This window comes from Mirounga angustirostris, unplaced genomic scaffold, assembly GCF_029215605.1.
Source record: "Mirounga angustirostris isolate CCGP_5_RB_7025 unplaced genomic scaffold, mMirAng1.0.hap1 SCAF_8, whole genome shotgun sequence".
NCBI lineage: Eukaryota > Metazoa > Chordata > Mammalia > Carnivora > Phocidae > Mirounga > Mirounga angustirostris.
Window position 1 is genome coordinate 16,688,256 of NW_026991716.1, and position 25,480 is coordinate 16,713,735.

At 37.8% G+C, this 25,480-nt stretch overlaps 1 protein-coding gene across 1 annotated transcript in view; it reads right to left on the reverse strand.

Annotated features, from left to right (window-relative positions):
* SYCP2L (synaptonemal complex protein 2 like) overlaps nt 1-25,480 on the reverse strand; it is a 112,458-nt gene that overhangs the window by 36,296 nt on the left and 50,682 nt on the right. Inside the window, exon 20 of the mRNA XM_064598172.1 lies at nt 24,319-24,345. Within this exon, the coding sequence (XP_064454242.1) occupies nt 24,319-24,345 (27 nt within the window). The remainder of the gene's footprint in view (nt 1-24,318; nt 24,346-25,480) is intronic.

The window sequence follows — 25,480 nt, forward strand, 5'->3', positions numbered from 1 at the left end:
GGACAAAACCACAGTAAGAGACCAAAGCAACACAGATGTAAGTAATATGCCTGATAGAGAATTTAAAGTAATGATCATAAAGATAATCACTGGACTTGAGAAAAAAGTGGAGAACATCAGTAAGCCCCTTAACACAGAGATTAGAAAGAATCAATCAGAGATAAAAAAAAATTCAATGCATGAAATTTTAAAAATACAGTGATGGAATAAATAGCAGTCTAGATGAAGCAGAGGAATAAATTAATGACCTAGAAGAGTAATGGAAAGTAATTAAGCTAAATGAAAGAGAAGAATTATGCTAAACAGAATAGACTTGGGGAACTCAGTGACTCCATCAAAATAACAACATTCATATTATAGGAGTTCTAGAAGAAGAGAGAAAAGGGGGCAGAAAATTTATCTGAAGAGATCATACCTGAAAACGTCCCCAATCTGGGGAAGGAAAAAGATATCCAGACCCAGGAGGCACAGAGATCCACATAAAAATTCAACCCAAGGAGGTCCACACCAAGACACAAAGTAATTAAAATGGCAAAAAGTAGTGGTAAAGAAAAAAAAAATAAAGCAGCAAGAGAAAAGAAGACAGTTACATACAAAAGAAACCCCTTAAGGCCATGAGCAAATTTTTCAGCAGGAACTTGGCAAGCCAGAAAGGAGTAACAGCATATATTCAACATGCTAAAAGAAAAAACTTGCAACCAAGAATACTCTATCCAGCAAGGCCGCAGTTCAAAATAGAAGGAGAGACAAAGAGTTTCCCAGACAAAAACTAAAGGATGTCAAGTGACCTCTAAACCAGCCCTACAAGAAATATTAAAGGGAACTCTTTGAGTGGGAAGGAAGACTATAAGTAAAAAATGAAAAACAAAAGCAGTAAAAATAAAATTTCTATAAAATTCAGAAAGGAATTCATAAAAGGTTGTAAAATATGATACCATATACATAAAACATGGGCGATAGAGGTTTAAGTTTAATCACTAAAGAATGGGTTTAAACTCAAGTGACCATCAAGTTAATGTAGACTGCTATATGCAGAAGATATTATATACAAACCAAATGGTAACCCCAAATCAAAAACTACTAATACACATGCAAAGAATAAAGAGAAAGGAACCCAAGCATATCACTAAAGAAAGCCAACAAACCATGAAAGAGAGTAAGAGATTTTCAGAGAAAATCTATAGAAACAAGTACGAAAATGGCAATAAATACGTATTTATCAGTAATTTTGAATGTAAATGGACTAAATGCTCTTCTTAAAAGACAGAGGATGACGGAGTGGACAAAAAAATAAGACCCATCCATGTACTGCCTACAAGAGACTCATTTCAGACCTAAAGACACCTGCAGATTGCAAGTGAGGGAATGGAGGAACACTTATCATGCAAACGGATGCCAAAGGAAAGCCAGGGTAACGATACTTATATCAAACAAAATAGACTTTAAAACAAAGGCTGTAACATGAGACAAAGAAGGACACTATATAATAATAAAGGGGACAATTCAACAAGAGGATATAACAATTGTACATACTTATGCACCCAACATGGGAGCACCCAAATACATAAAATAACATAAAATAATTGATAGTAATACAATACAGTAGGGGACTTTAACTCCCCACCTATATCAATGGACAGATCATCCAAACAGAAAATCAACAAGGAAACCGTGGCTTTGAATGACACACTGGACCGGATGGATTTAATAGACATATTCAGAATATTCCATCCTAAACCTGTAGAACTCATATCCTTTGAGTGCTCATGGAACATTTTCCAGAACAGATCATGTATTAGGTCACAAAACAAGTCTCAACAAATTAAAAAAAAAAAATAGAAGTTCTACCATGCATCTTTTCTGACTATAGTGCTATGAAACTAGAAATCAATGACAAGTAAAAGTCTGGAAAGAATACAAATACGTGGAGGTTAAATAACATGCTACTAAACAATGAATGGGTCAACCAAGAAATCAAAGAAATTACATGAAAAAATTACATGAAAATGGAAACACAGCTCTCCAAAATCTGTGGGATGCAGCAGAAGTGATTCTAAGAGGAAATTTTTTGCAATACCAGCCCACCTCAAGAAGCAAGAAAAATCTTAAATGGCCTAACCTTACACTTAAGCTAGAAAAAGAACAAACAAAACCCAAACCCAGCAAAAGGAAGGAAATAGTAAAGACTAGGGCAGAAATAAATGATATAGAATCTAAAACAAAATAAAACAAAAAACAACAGATCTATGAAACCAGAAGATGATATTTTGAAAAGATCAATAAAATTGATAAACCTCTAACAAGACTCATTAGAGAGAGAGAGAAAAAGGACCCAAATAAAATTACTAATGGAAAAGGAGAAACAACCACCAACACCCCAGAAATACAATTGTATAAGGGAATATTATGAAAAACTACATGCCAACAAATTGGACAACCTAGAAGAAATGGATGAATTCCTAACATAATCTACCAAAACTAAAGCAGGAAGAAATAGAAAACTAGAACAGACAAATCACCAGCAATGAAATTGGTTCAGTAGTCAAAAAAACTACGCACCTCCCAAAAAAAAAGTCCAGGACCAAAGAGCTTCACAGGCAAAGTCTACCAAACATTTAAAGAGGAGTTAATTCCTATTCTTCTCAAACTATTCCAAAAAATGAAAGCGGAAGGAAAATTTCCAAATTCATTCAGTGATGCCAGTATCACCCTTATACCAAACCCGATAAAGATATCAGAAAAAAAAGAGAACTAGAGGCCAATATCTCTCATGAATATAGATGCAAAAATCTTCAACAAAGTATTACCAAACCAAATCCAACAATACATTAAAAAAATCATACACCACAATCAAGTAGAATTTATTCCTGGGATGTGAGGAATATATTTCAATATTTGCAGAACGATCAATGTGGTATGTCATTTCTAATAAAAATAAAACAACAAATTGAAAGAATCAGGAAGAATTTACAGGAAAGAATTTTCACCTGCCCTGCAAATGTGACAGAAAACTTGTAACAAGCACTTTATGCATGTGATCCTATTGTGTTTTTTCAACAACCCTAAGAGAGGGATTCTGCTATTATCACACATTACAGATGAAGACATGGAGGCCTAGAGGAATTAGTACTGTGTCCAAGGTTACATATAAAGCAAAGATTTGAACCCAAGTATTTTACCTGGGGACCCAAACTCTTAACCAGATGCTATAGTTGATATTTGCACATATATGGTCAGAATGGGCTAGGAAGTTGCATTTGGGTTTGTGAAGAAATGAAAAAGGTGTTAGATTTGTTTCTTCTACACTCTTACTTTATTTTTATATTAAACCCCAAGTGCATAAATTTGGGTTAGTCATGATATGTAGCTCCTGACAGACGCTTATGATTGGCCCATTCATGGCCAACCTACTTCATTCATTCATTTGTTCTTAATACGGTAATAAACATCAACAAAACCACCACACAACATCAGAACTTGAGCTCTGACAAGGACCTACATCTCTCTGTGTGGTCTTCACTGAACTGGTGGTCCTCTTGACTCCCTTATCTGAGGTGATCACTATTCTGAATTTATTATCCCCTTGGTTTCCTTTTTATATAGCCTTATCATGACTAATATTTTAGAAGTTATTTTTTGTTTTATAAAAAGAGTATCATGCCATATGTAATCTTTTGGGATTTTTCCACTTACATTCACAACTTTACAACCAGAAGTTACAATTTCAAAGCCAGATGAAGTCATCTGCGGAAGAAAGGAGGTGGAAGAAGGGAAGACGCACCTTCTGGGGGCAATACCAGGTAGCTGTCACCTTTCACTTTGGCTCAATCCCCTGCAAGTCTTCATCAAACTTAAAATAAAAGCTGGTTCCCTACCTTGGTTTCTAAGGCCAATCCAGTGTGGACCTTGACTATCTTGCTGACCTTCCCTCACACCATGTCCCCCTCACTTACTATGCTTACCAATGTGGTCCTTTTTCTGTTCCTTAGCCATTCTTGCTTCAGAGCCTGAGCCAGCTGTCCTGTTTTACTTGCTTTTAAGTTTCACCTTAAATGTTACCTTCTCAGAGAAGCCTTTAATGACCACCCAAGCTAAGAAAGCCCCTGTCACACAGCCCTGCTTTATTTTGGTTTTAGCACACCAGGCATTTTTTTTTATTAGCTGATTTTCCCTCTACAGGAAGAAAATCTCATATAAGTTAAGCTTAATAGCTAGTATAAATCTCTGGGGACCCCCAACATCCATTCAGAAGTTCATAAAGTCAGAAACAATTTCAGAAGACTTTATTTGTACTTTTCACCGTGTTGACATTTACTCTGTTGGTGCAAAAGCAAGGATGTCTAGATCTCATGATGCCTTAACATGGGTTATGGTAGTCCTGTACTAGCAGTCAGTGGGTGTTTTACCATCTCACACTTGCAAGGAAAAAGAAAAACCAATCCAGTTTCACTTAAGACTACCTTGGGAAAGCCGTAAAAATTATCACCTTTATTAAATCTCAACTCTTATGTGTCTTTTTATATTCTGTGGGATTAAATGGGAAAGACAAATAGAGCACTTCTGTTACACACATAAGTACAAAGGTTGTCTCAAGGAAAAGGACTTCTGTGATCATTTGAGTCACGAGATGGACTAGCAATTTTTTTTCTCCATGAAACACCAACTTTAGGTGAAAGAATAACTGACAGTTGATGGCAGAGATTTTCTTAAAAACAAATGAAGTGAGACTAACAGAACTGATGATATATTTTGCCAAGGATAAAATTCAAGCTTTTCAGTAAAAATGTGAGTTTGAAAAATTCAGATCTGCCAACACAACACTTCCCAACACTTAAGGCATTACTGATGAAATTGATGGTGATATTAATGTGATTTTTTTTTATCTTGGATAATAAAATGCATCAAAATTTTTTAAAGCTAAGATTTTATAATTAACTAATGAATGATGTCACAAAATCTTGCATTTGTAAAAGATCGATTCAAATTGCAAGAAAGACCAATGGATTTTAATGAAACTAATAAGTTCATTGAGACAAAATCCAGGGAAAGATGGTGGAATAGGAGAATCCTAAGCTCACTTCATTCCATAAATGCACCTAGATAACAGCCACACCAGTGCAACTAACTCAGAAAGTGGCCCAAAGACTGGCAGAACAGACTGTCCATGGTTAATCAGAGAGAGGAAGCCACATCAAAAACAGTGAGAAGGGCATAGTGGGGATATCAGGAACCGAACTCCCATCAAGGATACCACGTGGATGGAGAAGGAAGAGAAGTAGGCTCCACACCAGGCACCCCAGGCATGGGGGACATGCATAGGGAAGCGGAGTCCCTACAACATTTGGCTGTGAAAACCAGTAGGGCCTACCTCTGTGAGTTTTTACAATTAGTGGCACTTAATTCTGGGTACTCTTAAAACAGGGAGGGCATAGGGGCACCTGAATGGCTCAGTCAGATGAGTGTTCAACTCTTGGCTTTGGTTCAGGTCATGATTTCCTGGGTTGTGAGATCAAGCCCCATGATGGACTTCACGCTCAGTGGGGAGTCTGCTTGAAGATGCTCATGCTCTGCCCCTCCCCCCTTTCAAATAAATCTTAAAAAAAAAAAAAACAAAACAGGAGAAGGGGGTAAAAACTTAGTACCTTTAGAATGGGTTAAACTTAAGTGGCTATTAATAATAGGATGTTATATACAAACCTAATGGTAACTATAAATCAAAAACCTGTGATATACTAAAAATAAATAGAAAGGAATCCAAGCATATCACTAAAGAAAGCCATCAAACCACAAGGGAAAAGAAAGAACAAAGAACTATAAAACATCCATAAAATAAGTAACAAAATGGCAATAAGTACATAATTATCAATAATTACTTTGAATATAAATGGACTAAATGTTCCAATAAAAAGACATAAGGTAAATGAATGGATAAAACGAGATCCATTCATATGTTGCCTACAAGAGACTCTCTTCAGACCTAAAGACACATGCAAAATGAAAGTGAAGGGATGGAAAAACATTTATTATGCAATGGAACTGAAAACAAAGCTGAGGTAGCAATACTCATTTCAGACAAAATAGACTGTAAAACAGGCTATAACAAGAGACAAAGAACACTACTTGATAAAAGGAACAATCCAACAGGAAGATATAACAATTATAAATATTTATGCACCCAACATAGGAGCATCCAAACATATAAAGCAACTATATCAAACATAAAGAAGACAGCAGCTGTAATTCAATAATAGTAGGGGACTTTAACACACCACTAACGTCAATGTATAGATCATTCAGACAGAAAGCCAACAAGGAAATAGCTTTGAATGACACATTGGAACAGATCAATCTAACAGATATTCTATCCTAAAACATGGACTGCACCTTCTTTTCAAGTGCACATAGAAAATTCTCCATAATAGAGCACATGTTAAACCACAAAACAAGTCTCAACAAATTCAAAAAGGTTGAAATCCTAGAATGCATTTTTTCCCACTGTAATGATATGAAATTAGAAATCAGTAAGAAAAAATCAGAAGAAAAATACTAATACGTGGAGATTAAATAAGTCACTAAAAAACAATTGCACCAACTGAGAAATCAAAGGAAATAAAAAAATACGTGGAAACAAATGAAAATGAAAACACAATAGTCCAAAATCTTTGGGATGAAGAAAAAGCTGTCCAAGAGTGAAGATTATAGCAATCTAGGCCTATCTTAAAAAACAAGAAAAATCTCAAACTTGCACCTAAAGGAGCTAGTAAAAGAAAAATAAAGTCCAAACCAAGAGAAGGAAGGAAATAAATATTAAAGCAGAAATAAATGAGAGAGACAGAAAAAAACCTCCAATAGAACAAGTTAATGAAACCAGGAGCTGATTCTTTGAGAAGATCAACAAAATTGATAAACTTTTAGCCCAGACTCATCAAAAAACAGGGGGAAAAAAGAGAACTCAAAGACTCAGAAATGAAGAAATAACACTACAGAAATACAAAGGATTGGGGCACCTGGGTGGCTCAGTCAGTTAAGCTTCTGCCGTCAGCTCAGGTCATGATCTTAGGGTCCTAGGATCGAGCCCTTCGGTAGGCTCCCTGCTCAGTGGGGAGTCTGCTTCTCCCTCTTCCCCTCTTCCCACTTATGCTCTTTCTCTCTCTCTCTCATGCTAATAAAACTCTTTAAATTAAAATAAAATGAAATAAACAAGATTACTCAATAAGTTAGTCATATAGCCAGAATTTGAACATAAATCTTTTAAATAAAAGCCTGTTTTAAAAAAATACAAAGAATTATAAGAGAATATTATGAAAAATCATATGCTAACAAATTGGACAATGGACAATTTCCTAGAAACCTATAACCTAAAACTGAATCAGGAAGAAATTGAAAATTTGAACAGACTAATTACTAACAATGAAATTAAATCAGTAATAAAAAAAAAAAACCACTCCCAACAAACAAAAATCTGGGACCAGAGGGCTCCATAGGTGAATTCTACCAACACTTAAAGTTCAGAATAATACTGATTTTTCTCAAACTATTCCCAAAAGTAAAAGAGAAATTAAAGATTCTAAATCCATTCTATAAGGCAAGCATTACGCTGGTACCAAAACCAGATAAATACCAAAAAAAAAAAAAAAAAGAGAGAGAGAGAGAGAGAACTACACCCTATGCTTTACAAGATTATTTTTAAAGTCAAGTTACAAAGCAGTTAAGTTTGAATGAAACAAGGTCAAAGACCTATCAGTATTTTGAATAAAATTCTAAAAGGCCAAGCCATCATACTATCAAATAAGAGAGAAAGCGGATAGGAAAAATGGCAGAATCAGAATTCAAAAAGGCAAGTTGAAGAAAAAGCAGAGATGTTAATATAAATATCTTAATCAGTACAATTTTAGTTGGCATGGATAGAATAGCAGAAACTAAAAGCCAAAAAATTAATAGCCAATTGCTTTAACCAGACCATGCTTAGAATATAGGGTTCAGTAATGAGGACCATACTTCAAAAGCAATAGTTATCAAATCAAGTGCAATGATGATGCCGCCTAAAACATCTAGATACTGTGTCATTTGAGTTTCTATCTCTAATCCAGTTCTTTCCCTTAAGCCCCCAACCATAGCTAACATAGCCTGGCACCCACATTCAACACTTACACATCTTCTTCATGAAACCTGAACTTTCCTGTGTTCCCCAATTATTCAGTTAACCAAGCTAATTACCTTAGGGGTTTACGTAGTCTCCACCTCCTCCCTTACTCCACAATATCCACTCTATCTGCCAGCGAATCCATCCTTCCTCCAGAAACTCCTGAATAGAATTACCAGTATCTCATGCCTAGATAACTTCTATAGTCATTAATCAGCTTTCCTACCTTTTGCTCTATCTGCAAACCCTTCCAATTTACTGCCTATATTAGGAATTTTAAGCTACAGTTTTTCTAAAGCTGTAAGTCATGACCCATTAGTAAAATAAGTTTAGTGAGCAACTTTTAATGGAATAGTTTAGATCTGACATTAGAACTTAAAGAAATTATTGTACATAGTAATATATTACTGGGAAACTTGTTTCAAATACACACACATATTCATGGGTATATCTGAGAATGTGTACTGAGTCACAATTTAAATGTATTTCTGAGGGTCTCATTCCAACAATTTGAGAAGCATTAGCTCTCATTGATGAGTAATCTCAATAAATTATAAGACAACTACTCAATGCTTAATGTTCTTCAAAGCTCTCCATTATCTTTCAGATAAATTACAAATTCCTTAGTGCTCTGCACAGGGGTTTCATGACCTGGCCTCTGCCTACCTCCCAGGGTTCAATTCTTACCACTGCCCAGTCTGAATTCTGTGGCCCAGAGAACCAGCTTCCTCCCAGTTCCCTGACTGGGCTTTGCACTCTCACACTTTTTTGACTGCACATGCATTTCTCCCTTCCTGGGATGTCCTCTTCTCTCCCCACTTATTGTACCTGAGTAATATCATCCATTGAAGAATCCTCTCAGATGTCATCTTCTCCACATGTTTGTTGACTCTCTCAATCTGCTGTTACTCTGAGCACCTCTACATAATATATTTACTTCCCTGCAATTATGGTTGTGTCTGCTTAACTACAGATCTGCAAGGTTCTTAACAAAAGTGTTGTGTCTTGGGTGTCTATATTCCTAGCACAGATCTCATAAACAGGTGGCCCTAAATATTTCCAGAAAAAAATTATTCTGCAGAACATCAATGGGACTAATAAATCCTACTCTTACATGTCAGTGGACTAACCACTTATTAAATAATTCAACTACCAGAAACTTTTTTTTATAAGTAATCATTAGAAATGTGTAATGTTGAAACAGAATATCGCAGGCGGTTGGTTTCAAGGTACGAAGCGGGGAGCCGTGATTCTGCGGGCAGATATCAGAGGATAAACGGCAGTGGGAGGGAGCCTGGCCATGGGGATCCTACACCGCCGGTGAGCGACAGCCTCACGCGCTGGGGACGGGGCACACACTCGCAGACCCGTAGCATCGGGAAAGAACTTTAGGGAAGCCCCCAGGGTGGAAAACCAGACCGGCGGGGTCTCGCGCATGCGAACTGGGAGAGGCTGGTGGTTTTAGAAGCACAAAGGGCAGAGATGTGCCCTGACCTGGAGGAAAGACTGGGGGCGCTGCAGAGGGGCGCACAACCCAGGCCGCTGCAGTTTATAGCAGCACGGACAGAAACGGAGACGGTGTGGCCTGGAGAGCTCACTGAAGAACAGACTGCGATCTCTCTGCTCTGAGGCAGAGGGTTGGAAACGGTCTCTTCTGCTCTCCCTCACAGAAAAGATGTGGAAAGCTGCCAGGGAAAGCTGCCAGAGAACAAAAGCCCCCAAAACTGGTTCCCACTGAGCCCATCCCCCACCACAGGAGGGCAGGGCAACTCTGCCCAAACAGCGTTGCCTGAGTAACAGAGTGGCAGGCCCCTCCCCCAGAAGACAGGCTGGGAGAACAAGAGGACAGCAATCCTAGGTCCCTAGAAAACAGGTGCATCTTGCTTGGGTTCTGGTCAGTAATTTGGACTCTATACATTCCCTCAAACACCCATCAACAGAATGACTAGGAGGAAGAACCCCCAAAATAGGAAAGACTCAGAGATTATGACTTTTGCAGCAGATTTACAAATGGATTCAGATATAACCAAGATGTCGGAGATGGAATTCAGGCTAGCAATTGTGAAGACAATAGCAAGAATGGTGAAATCAATTAATGGCAACATAGAGTCTCTAAGGGCAGAAATGAAAGGTGAATTGGCAGAACTTAAAAATGCTATCAATGAGATCCAACCCAATCTAGATAATCTAACAGCTAGGGTAAGTGAGGCAGAAGAATGAATCAGTGACCTGGAAGATAATTTAATAGATAAAAAGGGAAAAGAGGAGGCCAGGGAAAAACAACTCAGAATCCATGAAAACAGAATCAGAGAAATAAGTGACACCATGAAGCATTCCAATGTCAGAATTATTGGAATCCCGGAGGGAGTGCAGAGAGAGAGAGGACTAGAAGATATATTTGAGCAAATCGTAGCTGAGAACTTCCCTAATCTGGGGAATGAAACAAACATTCATGTCCTAGAGGCAGAGAGGACCCCTCCCAAGATCAAGGAAAACCGGCCAACACCCCGGCATGTAATAGTAAAACTCACAAATCTTAGAACCAAGGACCATCTCAAGGGCAGTTAGGGGGAAGAGATTCCTTACGTACAGAAGGAGGAATATCAGAATAACATCAGACCTATCCATAGAGACCTGGCAAGCCAGAAAGGCCTGGCAGGACATATTCAGGGTACTAAACAAGAAGAATATGCAGCCAAGAATACTTTATCTGGCAAGGCTTTCATTTAGAATGGATGGAGAGATGCAGAGCTTCCAAGACCGGCAGAAAATGAAAGAATATGTGACCACTAAGCCGGAACTGAAAGAAATATTAAAGGGGGGGTTTCTATAAAAGGAGAAAGACCCCAAGAGTGATATACAACAGAAATTTACAGGGACAATCTATAAAAACAACGTCTTCACAGGCAACATGATGACAATGAATTCATATCTTTCGATAATCACTCTCAACGTGAATGGCCTAAATGCTCCCATAAAAGGGCACAGGGTTGCAGATTGGATAAAAAGACAGGACCCATCCATATGCTGTCTACAAGAGACTCATTTTGAACCTAAAGATACATCCAGACTGAAAGTGAAGGGATGGAGATCCATCTTCCATGCCAGCGGACCTCAAAAGAAAGCTGGGGTAGCAATTCTTATATCAGACAAATTAGATTTTAAAGTCTGTAGTTAGAGACACAGAAGGACACTATATCATTCTTAAAGAGTCTATCCAACAAGAAGATCTAACAATTGTAAATATCTATGCCCCCAACATGGGAGCAGCCATCTACATAAGCCAACTGTTAACCAAAATAGAAAGTCCTATTGATAACAATATGTTAATTGTAGGAGACCTCAATACTCCACTCTCAGCAATGGACAGATCATCTAAGCAGAAAATCAACAAGGAAACAAGAGCTTTGAATGATACATTGGACCAGATGGATCTCATAGATATATACAGAACATTCCACCCTAAAACAACAGAATACTCATTCTTCTCAAGTGCACATGGAACTTTCTCCAGAATAGACCATATACTGGGTCACAAATCAGGTCTCAACCGATACCAAACGATTGAGATTAATCCCTGCATATTGTCAGACCACAGTGCTTTAAAACTGGAACTCAATCACAAGAAAACATTTGGCAGAAATTCAAACACTTGGAAGCTAAAGACCACTCTGCTCAAGAATGTTTGGGTCAACCAGGAAATCAAAGAAGAACTTAAACAATTCATGGAAACAAATGACAACGAAAACACATTGTCCAAAATCTATGGGATACTGCAAAGGCGGTCCTAAGGGGAAAATACATAGCCATCCAAGCCTCACTCAAAGAAATAGAAAAATCGTGAATTCGCCAACTAACTTTACACCTTAAAGAACTGGAGAAAAAACAACAAATGATGCCTAAGCCATGCATCAGAAGATAAATAATTAAGAATAGAGCAGAGATCAATGAATTAGAAACCAGAAATACAGTGGATCAGATCAATGAAACTAGAAGCTGGTTCTTTGAAAGAATTAATACGATTGATAAACCACTGGCCAGACTCATCCAAAAGAAAAGAGAAAGGACCCAAATTAATAAAATTATGAATGAAAGAGGAGAGATCACGACTAACACCAAGGAAATAGAAACAGTTATTAGAAATTATTATCAACAACTATATGCCGATAAACTGAGCAATCTGGATGAAAGTGGATGCCTTCCTGGAAACCTATAAGCTGCCAAGACTGAAACAGGAAGAAACTGTCAACCTGAATAGACCAATAACCAGTAATGAGATTGAAGTAGTGATCAAAAACCTCCCCAAAAAAACAAGAGTCCAGGGCCTGATGGATTCCCCAGGGAATTCTACCAAACATTCAAAGAAGAAATAATACCCATTCTACTGAAGCTGTTTCAAAAAACAGAAACAGAAGGAAAACTTCCAAACTCATTCTATGAGGCCAGCATTACCATAATCCCCAAACCAGGCAAAGACCCCATCAAAAAGGGGAATTTCAGACCGATATCCCTGATGAATATGGATTCCAAAATCCTCAACAAAATCCTAGCTAATAGGATCCAACAATACATTAAAATGATCATCTACCACGACCAAGTGGGATTTATCCCCGGGATGCAAGGGTGGTTCAACATTTGCAAATCAATCAGTGTGATAGAACACATTAATAAGTGGAGAGAGAAGAACCATATGGTCCTCTCAATTGATACAGAAAAAGCATTTGACAAAATACAACATCCTTTCCTGATTAAAACTCTTCAGAGCATAGGGATAGAGGGATCATTCCTCAAGTTCATAAAATCCATCTATGAAAAACCCACAGTGAATATCATCCTCAATGGGGAAAAGCTGAGAGCCTTTCCCTTAAGATCAGGGACACGACAAGGATGCCCACTCTCGCCACTATTGTTCAACATAGTACTAGAAGTCCTAGCAACAGCATTCAGACAACAAAAAGAAATAAAAGGTATTCAAACTGGCAAAGAAGAAGTCAAACTCTCTTTTCGCAGACGACATGATACTTTATGTGGAAAACCCAAAAGACTTCACCCCAAAATTACTAGAACTCATCCAGCAATTCAGTAATGTGGCAGGATACAAAATCAATGCACAGAAATCAGTTGCTTTTTTATACACTAACAACGCAACTGTAGAAAGAGAAATTAGAGAAATGATTCCATTTACAATACTACCAAAAACCATAAGGTACCTCAGAATAAACCTAACCAAAGAGGTAAAGGATCTATACTCTAGGAACTACAAAACACTCATGAAAGAAATTGAAGAAGACACAAAAAGATGGAAAAATATTCCATGCTCATGGAACAGAAGAGTAAACATTGTTAAAATGTCTATGCTACCCAGAGCAATCTATACCTTCAATGCCATCCCGATCAAAATTCCAATGACATTTTTCAAAGTGCTAGAACAAACAATTCTATAATTTGTATGGAATCAGAAAAGACCCCGAATCTCCAAGGAAATGTTGAAAAAGAAAAACAAAGTTGGGGGCATCACGTTGCCTGATTTCAAGCTATATTACAAAGCTGTGATCACCAAGACAGCATGGTACTGGCACAAAAACAGACATACAGACCAATGGAACAGAATAGAGAACCCAGATATGGACCCTCAACTCTATGGTCAAATAATCTTCGACAAAGCAGGAAAAAACATGCAATGGAAAAAAGACAGTCTCTTCAATAAATGGTGCTAGGAAAATTGGACAGCCACATGCAGAAGAATGAAACTCGACCATTCTCTAACACCATTCACAAAGATAAACTCAAAGTGGATGAAAGACCTCAATGTGAGACAGGAATCCATCCAAATCCTAGAGGAGAACATAGGCAGTACCTCTTTGACATCGGCCACAGCAACTTCTTTCAAGATACATCTCCAAAAGCTAGTGAAACAAAAGCAAAAATGAACTTTTGGGACTTCATAAGATAAAAAGCTTCTGCACAGCAAAGGAAACCGTCAACAAAACAAAGAGGCAACCCACAGAATGGGAGAAGGTATTTGCATATGACACTACAGATAAAGGGCTGGTAACCAAGATCTATAAAGAACTTCTGAAACTAAACACCCAAAAAACAAATAATCAAGTCAAAAAATGGGCAGAAGAAATGAAAAGACACTTCTCTGAAGAAGACATACAAATGGCTAACAGACACATGAAAAAATGTTCATCATCATTAGCCATCAGGGAAATCCAAATCAAAACCACATTGAGATACCACCTTACACCAGTTAGAATGGCAAAAATGGACAGGGCAAGAAACAACAAATGTTGGAGAGGTTGTGGAGAAAGGGGAACCCTCTTACACTGTTGGTGCGAATGCAAGTTGGTACAGCCACTTTGGAAAACAGTGTGGAGGTGCCTCAAAAATTTAAAAATAGAGCTACCCTATGACCCAGCAATTGCACTCCTGGGTATTTACCTCAAAGACACGGATGTAGTGAAAAGGGCCATATGCACCCCAATGTTCCTAGCAGCAATGTCCGCAATAGCCAAACTGTGGAAAGAGCCGAGATGCCCTTCAACAGATGAATGGATAAAGAAGATGTGGTCCCTATATGCAATGGAATATTACTCAGCCATCAGAAAAGATGAATACCCAACTTACATCAACATGGATGGGACTGGAGGAGATTATGCTAAGTGAAATACGTCAAGCACAGAAAGTCAATTATCATTTGGTTTCACTTATTTGTGGAACATAAGGAATAGCATGGAGGACATTAGGAGAAGGAAGGGAAAAATGAAGGGGGGGGAATCACAGGGAGAGATGAACCATGAGAGACTATGGACTCTGAGAAACAAACTAAGGGTTTTAGAGGGCAGGGGGGTGGGGGGATGGGTTAGCCCAGTGACAGGTATTAAGGAGGGCACGTACTGCATGGAGCACTGGGTGTTATACGAAAACAATTAATTGTGGATCACCACATCAAAAACTAATGATGTATTGAATGGTGACTAACATAATAAAATTAAAAAATTAAAAAAAAATGTGTAAGGTTAAAAGAAATATTTTAAACCTCATTATGAGTGAGCTTCTGCTGCCCCCTGCCCCTTGCTCATACTCCTTATTCCCTTTACTCACAATTCACTTTTCCATATGTAGTATGGAAATTTGATTTGGATTTGATTTACCTGTCTGCCTAAAGCAACTACAAAACCAGATAGAACATATAAAATAATGTTTTCCAGATGTCATACATCAAGCAACACAAAATAATGACTGTTAAGAAAGAGTAAACAAGTGAAGGGAGTGCTACAATTTCTTCAGCACACTGCTTGGAGAGACTCCCCGGGCTGCAGTGCAGGGAGAAGAAACAGGCGAAGCTCAACAATCCCCCTAAGTAGGGGAGAGAGACAAATGTGGTAAGAGTTTGCAAGAAAGAGAACCAGAGAGGGGAGAGCTACAGAGGGTGTGTGTTCTCAAGATCTGCAAAGGATTCTTCTCAAGTCTTGAGTGGAATATTGTGATAGTTAATTTAATGTGTCAGGTTGACTGGAGCCAGGAGGTGCCCAGATTAAATATTTCTAGGTATGTCCATGAGGATGATTCTGGAGGAGACTGGCAATTGAATCAGTGGCTTCAGATTGCTCTCCCTGACATGGGTGGGCATTATCCAATTAATTCACTGAAGACCTGAATAGAAAAGTGGAAGAGAAAACATTACCCCTTTTGCTTCCTCCCTGTCTGCTTAAGCTGGGACATTGGCCTTCTCATGCCTTTGGACTGGGATCTACACCATTTACATGGTTCTCAGGCCTCCTTTGGACTCTTGTAATTGCAATTACATCACTGACTTCCCTGGGTCTCCAGCTTGCAGATGGCAGATGTGGGACTTCTCAACTTTCATAATCATGTGAGCCAATTCCTCATAATAAATTTCCTTCCTATACATTTATCAGATTGGTTCCGTTTTCCTGGAGAACCCTGACTAATACAAGTACCAATCATGCATATAAGGATACCTGAGGCTGGGAAAAGAACTGTTTCAAGGAGACAGAGAGATAATCCCAGAACTCAAAGGACTGGGAATAGTTTGTGTTTTTGTTAGTCATGGAGAAACCTTTTAATTCATAGAGCATTAGGTACAGTATTCACAAGAATATTGAATCAGTGGTGGGGGAAAATCATCCCTAAATTAAAGGTTACATTACTCTCCCCTAACAAGGCTTAAAAGAAAACCTCAAAAGGATCACTTGGCCTTAAAATAACTAAGCCACATCCCAGAGTAAAGTATAAGGAATTTATTGGAATACACAAATATCCAATTACCAACCAGGTAGAAACTCACAAATTCTATCATCAAAAATTATTAGGCATGCAAAAAAGCAGAAAAACAATGCATCATGAGAAGGAAAATCAATTGACTGAAATCAACTTAAAAATGTCACAAGAGATACTAGCAGACAAGTATATTAAAACAGTTATAACAACTATATTCCATAAAGTGAAGAAGGTTGAGGATAGCTTGAAGATGTTAAGTAGTGGCATTAAAGGTAAGTTCAAGGGACGCCTGGGTGGCTCAGTTGGTTAAAGATAAGTTCAAAAAGAACTTCTAGAGATGAAAAACAATGTCTGAGATGACAAATATACTGAATGGGCTTAAGAACAGTTGGATACTATAGATTAATAAACTTGGAAATATGGCAATAAAAACTATCTAAAATGAAACAGGGGGGAAAAAAGCCTAATATATGTGTATGGAAAACTTGAAGGAGAGGAAAAAGAAAGGCTAAATCTTTAAAGAAATAATGACTGAATTTTTTTTATTTAAAAAAAAAGTTTTAGGGCGCCTGGGTGGCTCAGCTGGTTAGGCGACTGCCTTCGGCTCAGGTCATGATCCTGGAGTCCCAGGATCGAGTCCCGCATCGGGCTCCCTGCTCGGCGGGGAGTCTGCTTCTCCCTCTGACCCTCCTCCCTCTCATGCTCTCTGTCTCTCATTCTGTCTGTCTCAAATAAATAAATAAAATCTTTAAAAAAAAAAAGTTTTATTTGTTTATGTGTCAGAGAGAACACATGCACACACAAGCGGGGGGAGCGGCAGAGGAAGAGAGAGAAGCAGGCTCCCTGCTAAGCAGGAAGCCCAATTTGGGGGGGGGCGGGGCAGCGCAGCTATCCCAGGAGCCTGGGATCATGACCTAAGCCAAAGGCAGATGCTTAACCGACTGAGCCACCCAGGTGCCCCTGAATTTTCTACATTTAATAAAAATCTATAAACCAACATATCCAAGAAGCTTGATAACCCTTAAGCTCAAGAAACATGGGGAAAAAAAAAACCCTACACCAAATCATGTCACAATCAAATTGTTGAAAATTATTAATAAAGAGAAAATCTGAAAAGCACTCTCAGGGGAAAAAAAGTCACCTTACATATAAGGGAATATAAGAAATAGAACAGACCTCATCAGAAACAATCAAGTGATGGTGCAACTAACAGGCCACAAGAGCTTGATAAGGCTGTTCTCAGGCGTTTCATCAAATGGGTATATGTGTCTTTGACAAATGAGGAGACACGACTACTTTTACTTGAAAATCTATTATGTAAACAAGGAAGCCCATTGACCCAAAAAGAACTAGCACAACTTGCTACAATGACCGATGGATATTCAGGAAGTGATCTAATAGTTTTGGCAAAAGATGCAGCACTGGGTCCTATCCGAGAACTGAAACCAGCACAAGTAAAGAATAGGTCTTCCAGTGAGATGACATATATTCGATTATCTGACTTCACTGAATCCCTTAAAAAGATAAAATGCAGCGTGAGCCCTCAAACCTTAGAAGTGTACATACGTTGGAACAAAGACTTTGGCGATACCACTGTTTAAGGAAAGACCTTTGTAAGTCTGCAGAACATTTTGCTTTCGAAGAGAGAAACACACCATCTTCACTGAATAGTTATCAGCTACAGAAATTGAGCCTAAGTTTACAGGACTTTTCAGAGTCTTACAATTACTTGTGCACCCCAGCAGATGCACCATAAAACAAAATTTAAATAAAATATACAATGCAAATGGGAAAAAAAGAAACAACCAAGTGAGAAGACAATGAAGCAAGATCTTTAAATAACTGAAACAGAAAACTGTTAGCCTAGAAATTCTATACCCAGTATCAAGCACGTAATAATTGTAAAAATTAATCACCAAGAGACCTGCACAAGAACATTAAAGTCTTTCAAGCAAAGGAAAATGACACCAGATGAAAATTTCTATCTGTACAAAAGAATGAAGAACAGTAAAAATGGTAAATGTGGTAAAACAAAGTAAATTTTCTTATTTTTTAAGTGTTTTAAAATTATATTTTAAACAGCAATAATAAAATTAGAGGTTTAGGGCGCCTGGGTGGCTCAGTTGGTTAAGCGACTGCCTTCGGCTCAGGTCATGATCCTGGAGTCCCTGGATCGAGTCCCGCATCAGGCTCCCTGCTTGGCAGGGAGTCTGCTTCTCCCTCTGACCCTCCCCCCTCTCATGCTCTCTGTCTCTCATTCTCTCTCTCTCAAATAAATAAAAATAAAATCTAAAAAAAAAAAATTAGAGGTTTATAACATATGTAAAAGTAAATTACATGATAAAAGTAGCAAAAACCTGGAGTTGTGTTTTTTAAAGATTTTATTTATTTGACAGAGAGAGAGACAGCAAGAGAGGGAATATAAGCAGGGGGAGTGGGAGAGGGAGAAGCAGGCTCCTGCTGAGCAGGGAGCCCGATGCGGGGCTTGATCCCAGGACCCTGGGATCATGACCTGAGCCGAAGGCAGACGCTTAACGACTGAGCCACCCAGGAGCCCCTGGAGTTGTGTTTAAGGGCTTATGTGTAAAGCAATATAATGTTATCTGAAGGTTAAGGGTGGTAAGTTAAACATATACATAATGTGTATACACACACACACACACATAACACACACACACATAACACACACACACATATATATATCATAAGGTAACCACAAAAAAAGTTATACCAAATAAACTGACAAAGGAGATAAAATGGCCATAAGAATATATTCCATTTATCCAAAACACATCAGAAAAAGGAAAAGTGGAAAAAACAGACACGACAAATAGAAAACAAATAGCAAGATAATATGATAGACATAAATACAACCATATCATATAAAATATAAATGGTCTAAATATCCAAGAACAGAGACTATCATATTGAGGTAAATAGCAAAGCAAAAGCAAATGCTGCCTATAATAAACCCACCTTAAATGTATAGATCCAAAAAGGTTAAAAGTAAAATAATGGGAAAAGATATGCCATACTTAAACTAAGATAAAGAAAGCAGCAGTGGTCATATTAACATCATACAAAATAGCTCGCAGAACAAAGAATATTGCTAGAGATAATTCTGACATATTTGGTCAACTAATATTTGACAAGGGAGCCAGGAACACTTAATGGGGAAATAGTCTCTTCAATAAGAGATGCAGGGAAACTGGATAACCACATGCAAAAGAATTAAATGGGACTCCTCTTACAATACTCACAATTCAAATGGATTAAAGACTTAAACATAAGACTTGAGACCATAAAACTCCTAGGGGAAAAAAAAAAGCACAGGGAAAAACCTTCTTGACATTGGTCTTGGCAAAAATTTTTTGTATGTAACACCAAAGGAAAAGGAAAACAAAAATTAAAAAAAATTGGGACTACATCAAACTAAAAAGGCTTCTGCACAGCAAAAGAAACAATTAACAAAAATGCAACTTACAGAAAGGGCGGAATTTGCAAATCGTACTCCGGTAAGGGGTTAATATCCAAAATTTAAAAGGAACTACAACTCAACAGCAAAAAACCAAGCAAACTGATTTAAATATATGTGGGGAGTCTGAAGAGAAATTTTTTCCAGAGAAGATAATCACATGGCTAATATATACATGCAAAGGTGCTCAGCATCACTAATCAGGGAGATAAAAATCAAAACCACAATGAGGTATTACTTCATACCTGTTAGAATTCCTATCAAAAAGAGAGTACAAGTGTTGGTGAAGATGTGGAAAGAAAGAAAGAAAACCCTAGTGCACTATTAGTAGAAATGTAAATTGTACAGCCACCATGGAAGGTTAAACAACCAGTATGGAGGTCCCTCAAAAATTCTAAAATAGCAATGAATCAGCAATTCCACTTCTGGGTATATATCCAAAGGGAACTAAATCACTGTTGAAGAGATATCTGCATCCTTATGTTTATTATAGTGTTATTTACAGTAGCCAAGATATGGAAACAACTTGTCTATTGATAAATGGATAAAGATGTGGTATACTATTTAATCCTAAAAATGCAAATCTTGCAATGTGCAAAGACATAGATGGACTTTGAGGACATTGTGCTAACTGAAATAAGTCAGAGAAAGACAAATACTATTTAATTTTACTTATATATGGAATTTAAAAAGCCCATCTTAAAACTGCAACACAAATGCCCATTGAAAAATGAATGTATAAGGAAAATGTGGTATATATGGACATTGGAGTATTACTCAACCATAAAAATACTTGCCATTTGCAACAACATGGATGGGCCTAGAGGGGACAATGATAAGTGAAATAACTCAAAGAAACACAAATACCATATGATTTCACTCATATGTTGAATTTAAGAAACAAAAAAGGAAATAAAAACCAGACACTGAAATATAAAGAACTAGTGGTTGGCAGAAGGGAGGTAGGTGGGGAGATGGGTGAAACAGATATAGGGGGTTAAGAGAACACTTATCTTGATGAGCACTAGAAGTGTATGGAATTGTTGAATCATTTTATTCCTGAACCTAATATGACACTGTATAGTATACTTGAATTAAAAAAAAAAAACACCTCACAAAAAAAAATACCAGTTTTGTGGTCACCAGAGGTGGAAGTTGGGAGGGTAAGGGTGGTCAAAAGTGGATGAAAGTGGTTAAAACTTTCACACTTCTAGTTATAAGATAAATAAGTGCTGGGGATGTAATGTACATTTGGTATATCTGAAAGTTGCCAAGAATAGATCCTAAAAGTTCTCATTACAAGGGAAAAAAAAATCATAATTTTATGAGGAGCTTCATGTTAACTGAAATTACTATGGTAATCATTTTGCAATATATGTATGCCAAGTCATTATGCTGTATACCTAAAACTTCTATATTTTTGTATGGTAATTATATCTCAAAACAGAAAAAAAATCTAATGTGGCTCCTTATGAATGTTGAACAATAAGAAGGTCAAAGTAATATGTTCACTTGTGTAGTATAACAGGTGGCATGTCCACAACTGTTTCTGGGGATGTACTTTCAGAGTAAGAAAAAGATGTTTATTGCCTATATTTTATTGGAAATTAAGTATTTAAAATGTGCATAGCAATAAAATTCTATCAAATGGATTATGAGAAGTATTAAGTTGGTTTAGCAAGGTTGTAAGACCTACGACCAATATATACAAATCAACTGCATGTCTATAGGATAAGAAACCAGAAGTGGAAATTTTTAAAGATCATAAGAATATGAAATACTTTTGTATATATTTTGCTAAATTTATCCAAGTTATATATTTAAAACTATAAAACATTACTGAGAGAAATTGAAGTCCTACATAAATGAAGAGATACACCATGTTTGAGACCATGAAAACACTGTTATGATATCAATTCTTCTCCAAATGACCTATAAATTTAATACAATCTCAGTCAAAAGCTGGAAGACTTTTTGTAAAGTTGATTCTAAAATTGATATGGAGATGCAAAGGACTAAGTATAGTCAAAACAACTTAAAAAAAAGAGTTGAAGACCAACACTACCTCATTTCAAAATGAGATACAATAGCTTTACCACTGTAAAGCTACAGTAATTCAGGTAATATATAAAGTTAGATAAGTAGATCAATGTAACAGAATATAGACATTACTTATTTTATTGCCCTTGGATTTATTGCCCTTCATAGATACTATGGGCTTTTATTTTTGCAAATTAAAGGTTTGTAGCAATCCTGTATTGAGCAAGTCTATTGCCACCATTTTTCCAACAGCATTTGCTCTCTTTTAGGTCTTTGTGTAATGTTTTGGTAATTCTTGCAATATTTCAAACTTTTTCATTATATTTGTTATTGGTGGTCTGTGAGCTTTGATGTTACTATTGTAATTGTTTTGGGGCACCACAAAATATGCCCCAACCATCTGTTCCGCCATCTCTTTCTTCAGGCCTCCCTATTCTGAGACACAACAATATTTAAATTAGGCCAATAACCCTATAATGGCCCCTAAGTGTTCAAGTGAAAGAAGGAGTTACAGGTCTCCCACTTTAAATCAAAAGCTAGAAATGATTAAACTTAGTGAGGGACACCTGTTGAAAGTTGAGATAGGCTCAATGCTAGGCCTCTTGCATCAGTTAGCCAAATTGTGAATACAAAGGAAAACTTCTGGAAGGAAATTAAAAGTGGTATTCCAGTGAACACACAAATGACAAAAAAAGCAAAAGTCTTATTGCATACATGGAGAAAATTTTAGTGGCTTAGATAGAAGATCAAACCAGCCACAACATTTCTTTAAGCCATGATGGCTTGGAGAGCTGAGAAAGCTTCAAGAGAAAAGGTAGAATCTACCAGAAGTTGGTTCATGAGATTTAAGGGGGAAAAAAAAACATCTCCATAATATAAAAGTGTAAGATAAAGCAGCGAGTGCTGATGTAGAAGCTGCAGTAAGTTATCTAGAAGATCTAGCTAAAATAGTTATGGAAGGTGGCTACGCTAAACAAGTTTTCAATATAGACATGGCCTTCATTTGGAAGAAGATGCCATCTAGGACTTTTAAAGATGGAGAGGAAAACTCAATTCCTGGCTTCAAAAGACAGGCTGAGTCTCTTGTTAGGGAATAATACAGCTGCTGACTTTAACTTAAAGGCAATGTTCATTTAGCACTCCAAAATCCCAGAGCCCTTAAGAATTATTAGACCTGGGCGCCTGGGTGGCTCAGTTGGTTAAGCGACTGCCTTCGGCTCAGGTCATGATCCTGGAGTCCCGGGATCGAGTCCCGCATCAGGCTCCCCGCTCAGCGGGGAGTCTGCTTCTCCCTCTGACCCTCCCCCCTCTCATGTGCTCTCTCTCATTCTCTCTCTCAAATAAATAAATAAAATCTTTAAAAAAAAAAAATTATTAGACCTACTCTGCTCATGCTCTATAAATGGAACAACAAAGCCTGGATGACAGCACATCTGTTTACAACATGGTTTACTGAATATTTTAAGCCCACTGTTGAGACTTGCTGCTCAGAAGAAAAGATTCCTTTCAAAATATTACTGCCCGCTGACTATACCTGGTCACCCAAGTGCTCTGGTGGAGATGAGCAACAAGATGAATGTTGTTTCAGGCCTGCTAACAATGTCATTCTTTAACCCATAGATCAAGGAGTCATTTCAACTTAAGTCTTATTTAAGAATGTATCATATGACCTTACTGATAAGAGGAATTCTTAATCTCAGGAAACAAACTGAGGGTTGCTGGAGTGGGGGGTGGGGTGGGAGGGATGGGGTGGCTGGGTGATAGACACTGGGGAGGGTATGTGCTCTGGTAAGTGCTGTGAATTGTGCAAGACTGTTGAATCTCAGATCTGTACCTCTGAAACAAATAATGCAATATATGTTAAGAAAAAAAAGGAAGAAGAAGGTAGCAGGAGGGGAAGAATGAAGCAGGGGAAATCGGAGGGGTAGACGAACCATGAGAGACGATGGACTCTGAAAAACAAACCAAGGGTTCTAGAGGGGCGGGGGATGGGAGGATGGGTTAGCCTGGTGATGGGTATTAAAAAGGGCACGTTCTGCATGGAGCACTGGGTGTTATGCACAAACAATGAATCATGGAACACTACATCAAAAACTAATGATGTAATGTATGGTGATTAACATAACAATAAAAAATTTTAAAAAATGTATTTCCTAAGGCTATGGCTGCCATGGATATTGATTCCTCTGATGTATCTGGGAAAAGTCAATTGAAAGCCTTCTGGAAAGGATTCACCATTCTAGATGCCAGTAATAACATTCATGATTCATGGGAAGAGGTTAAAATATCAACATTAACAGGAGTTTGGAAGAAGTTGATTCCAATCCTCATGGATGACTTCTTTGAAGGGTTCAAGATTCTAGTGAAGTAACTGCAGATGTGATGGATATAGCAAGAGAATTAGAAGTGGAGCTTGAAGATGGGACTCAGCTGCTGGAATCTCATATTAAAACTTGAACAGATGAGGTGTTGCTTCTTATGAATGAGCAGAGAAAGTGGTTTCTTTTTTTTTTTTTTTAAAGATTTTATTTATTTATTTGACAGAGAGAGAGACAGCGAGAGCAGGAACACAAGCAGGGGGAGTGGGAGAGGGAGAAGCAGGCTTCCTGCCGGACAGGGAGCCCGCTGTGGGACTCGATCCCTGGGATCATGACCTGAGCTGAAGGCAGACGCTTAACGACTGAGCCACCCAGGCGCCCGAAAGTGGTTTCTTTAGATGGACTCTATTCATGGTGAAGATGTTATGAAGATTCTTGAGATGTCAAAGGATTTAGAATATTATATAAGCTTAGTTAATAAAGCAGCAGGATTTGGAAGGATTGACTCCAACCTTGAGAGAAGTTTTACTGTGAGTAAACTGCTATTAAAGAGCATCTCATGCTACAGAGAAATTGTTCATGAAAGGAAGTGTCAATGTGAGCACTTGGGTGACCAGGTATACAGTCAGCGGGCAGTAATATTTTGAAAGGAATCTTTTCTTCTGAGCATTGTTGCCTTATCTGAATAAATTGCCAGTCACCCCACCTTCAGCAACCACCACTCTGACCAGTCAGCAGGCATCAACATGGAGGCAAGAGCCGCTATCAGCAAAAAGATTGATTCACTTAAAGCTCAGATAGCATTTTTAAGCAATAAAGTACTTAAAGTATATACAGCGTGTATCTGTATGATGCTATTGCGTACTTAACAGACTACAGTATAATGTAATCCTAACCTTTGTATGCACTGGGAAGCCAAGTCATTTGATTTGCTTTACTGCCATATTCCCTTTATTGTAGTGATCTGGAACTGAATTTGCAGTATCTCAAAGGCATGCCTGCATGCAGTCCAGAAATTGAGCTACACGTACATGGTCAATTGATTTCTTCAAAGTTTCCAGGAAAACTCAATGGGGGAAAAGTAATTGTTTCAATAAATGATCTGGAATAATTGGACAGCCATGTGAAAGAAAAGGGGAGGGAGGGGAGAGAGAGAAGGGGGAAAAAAACCCCTTTCTTCACACAACATAAAAATACAAAATGATTTATAACTGAAATAAGATCTAAAACTATGAAAGTTCCAGAAGAAAATGTAGG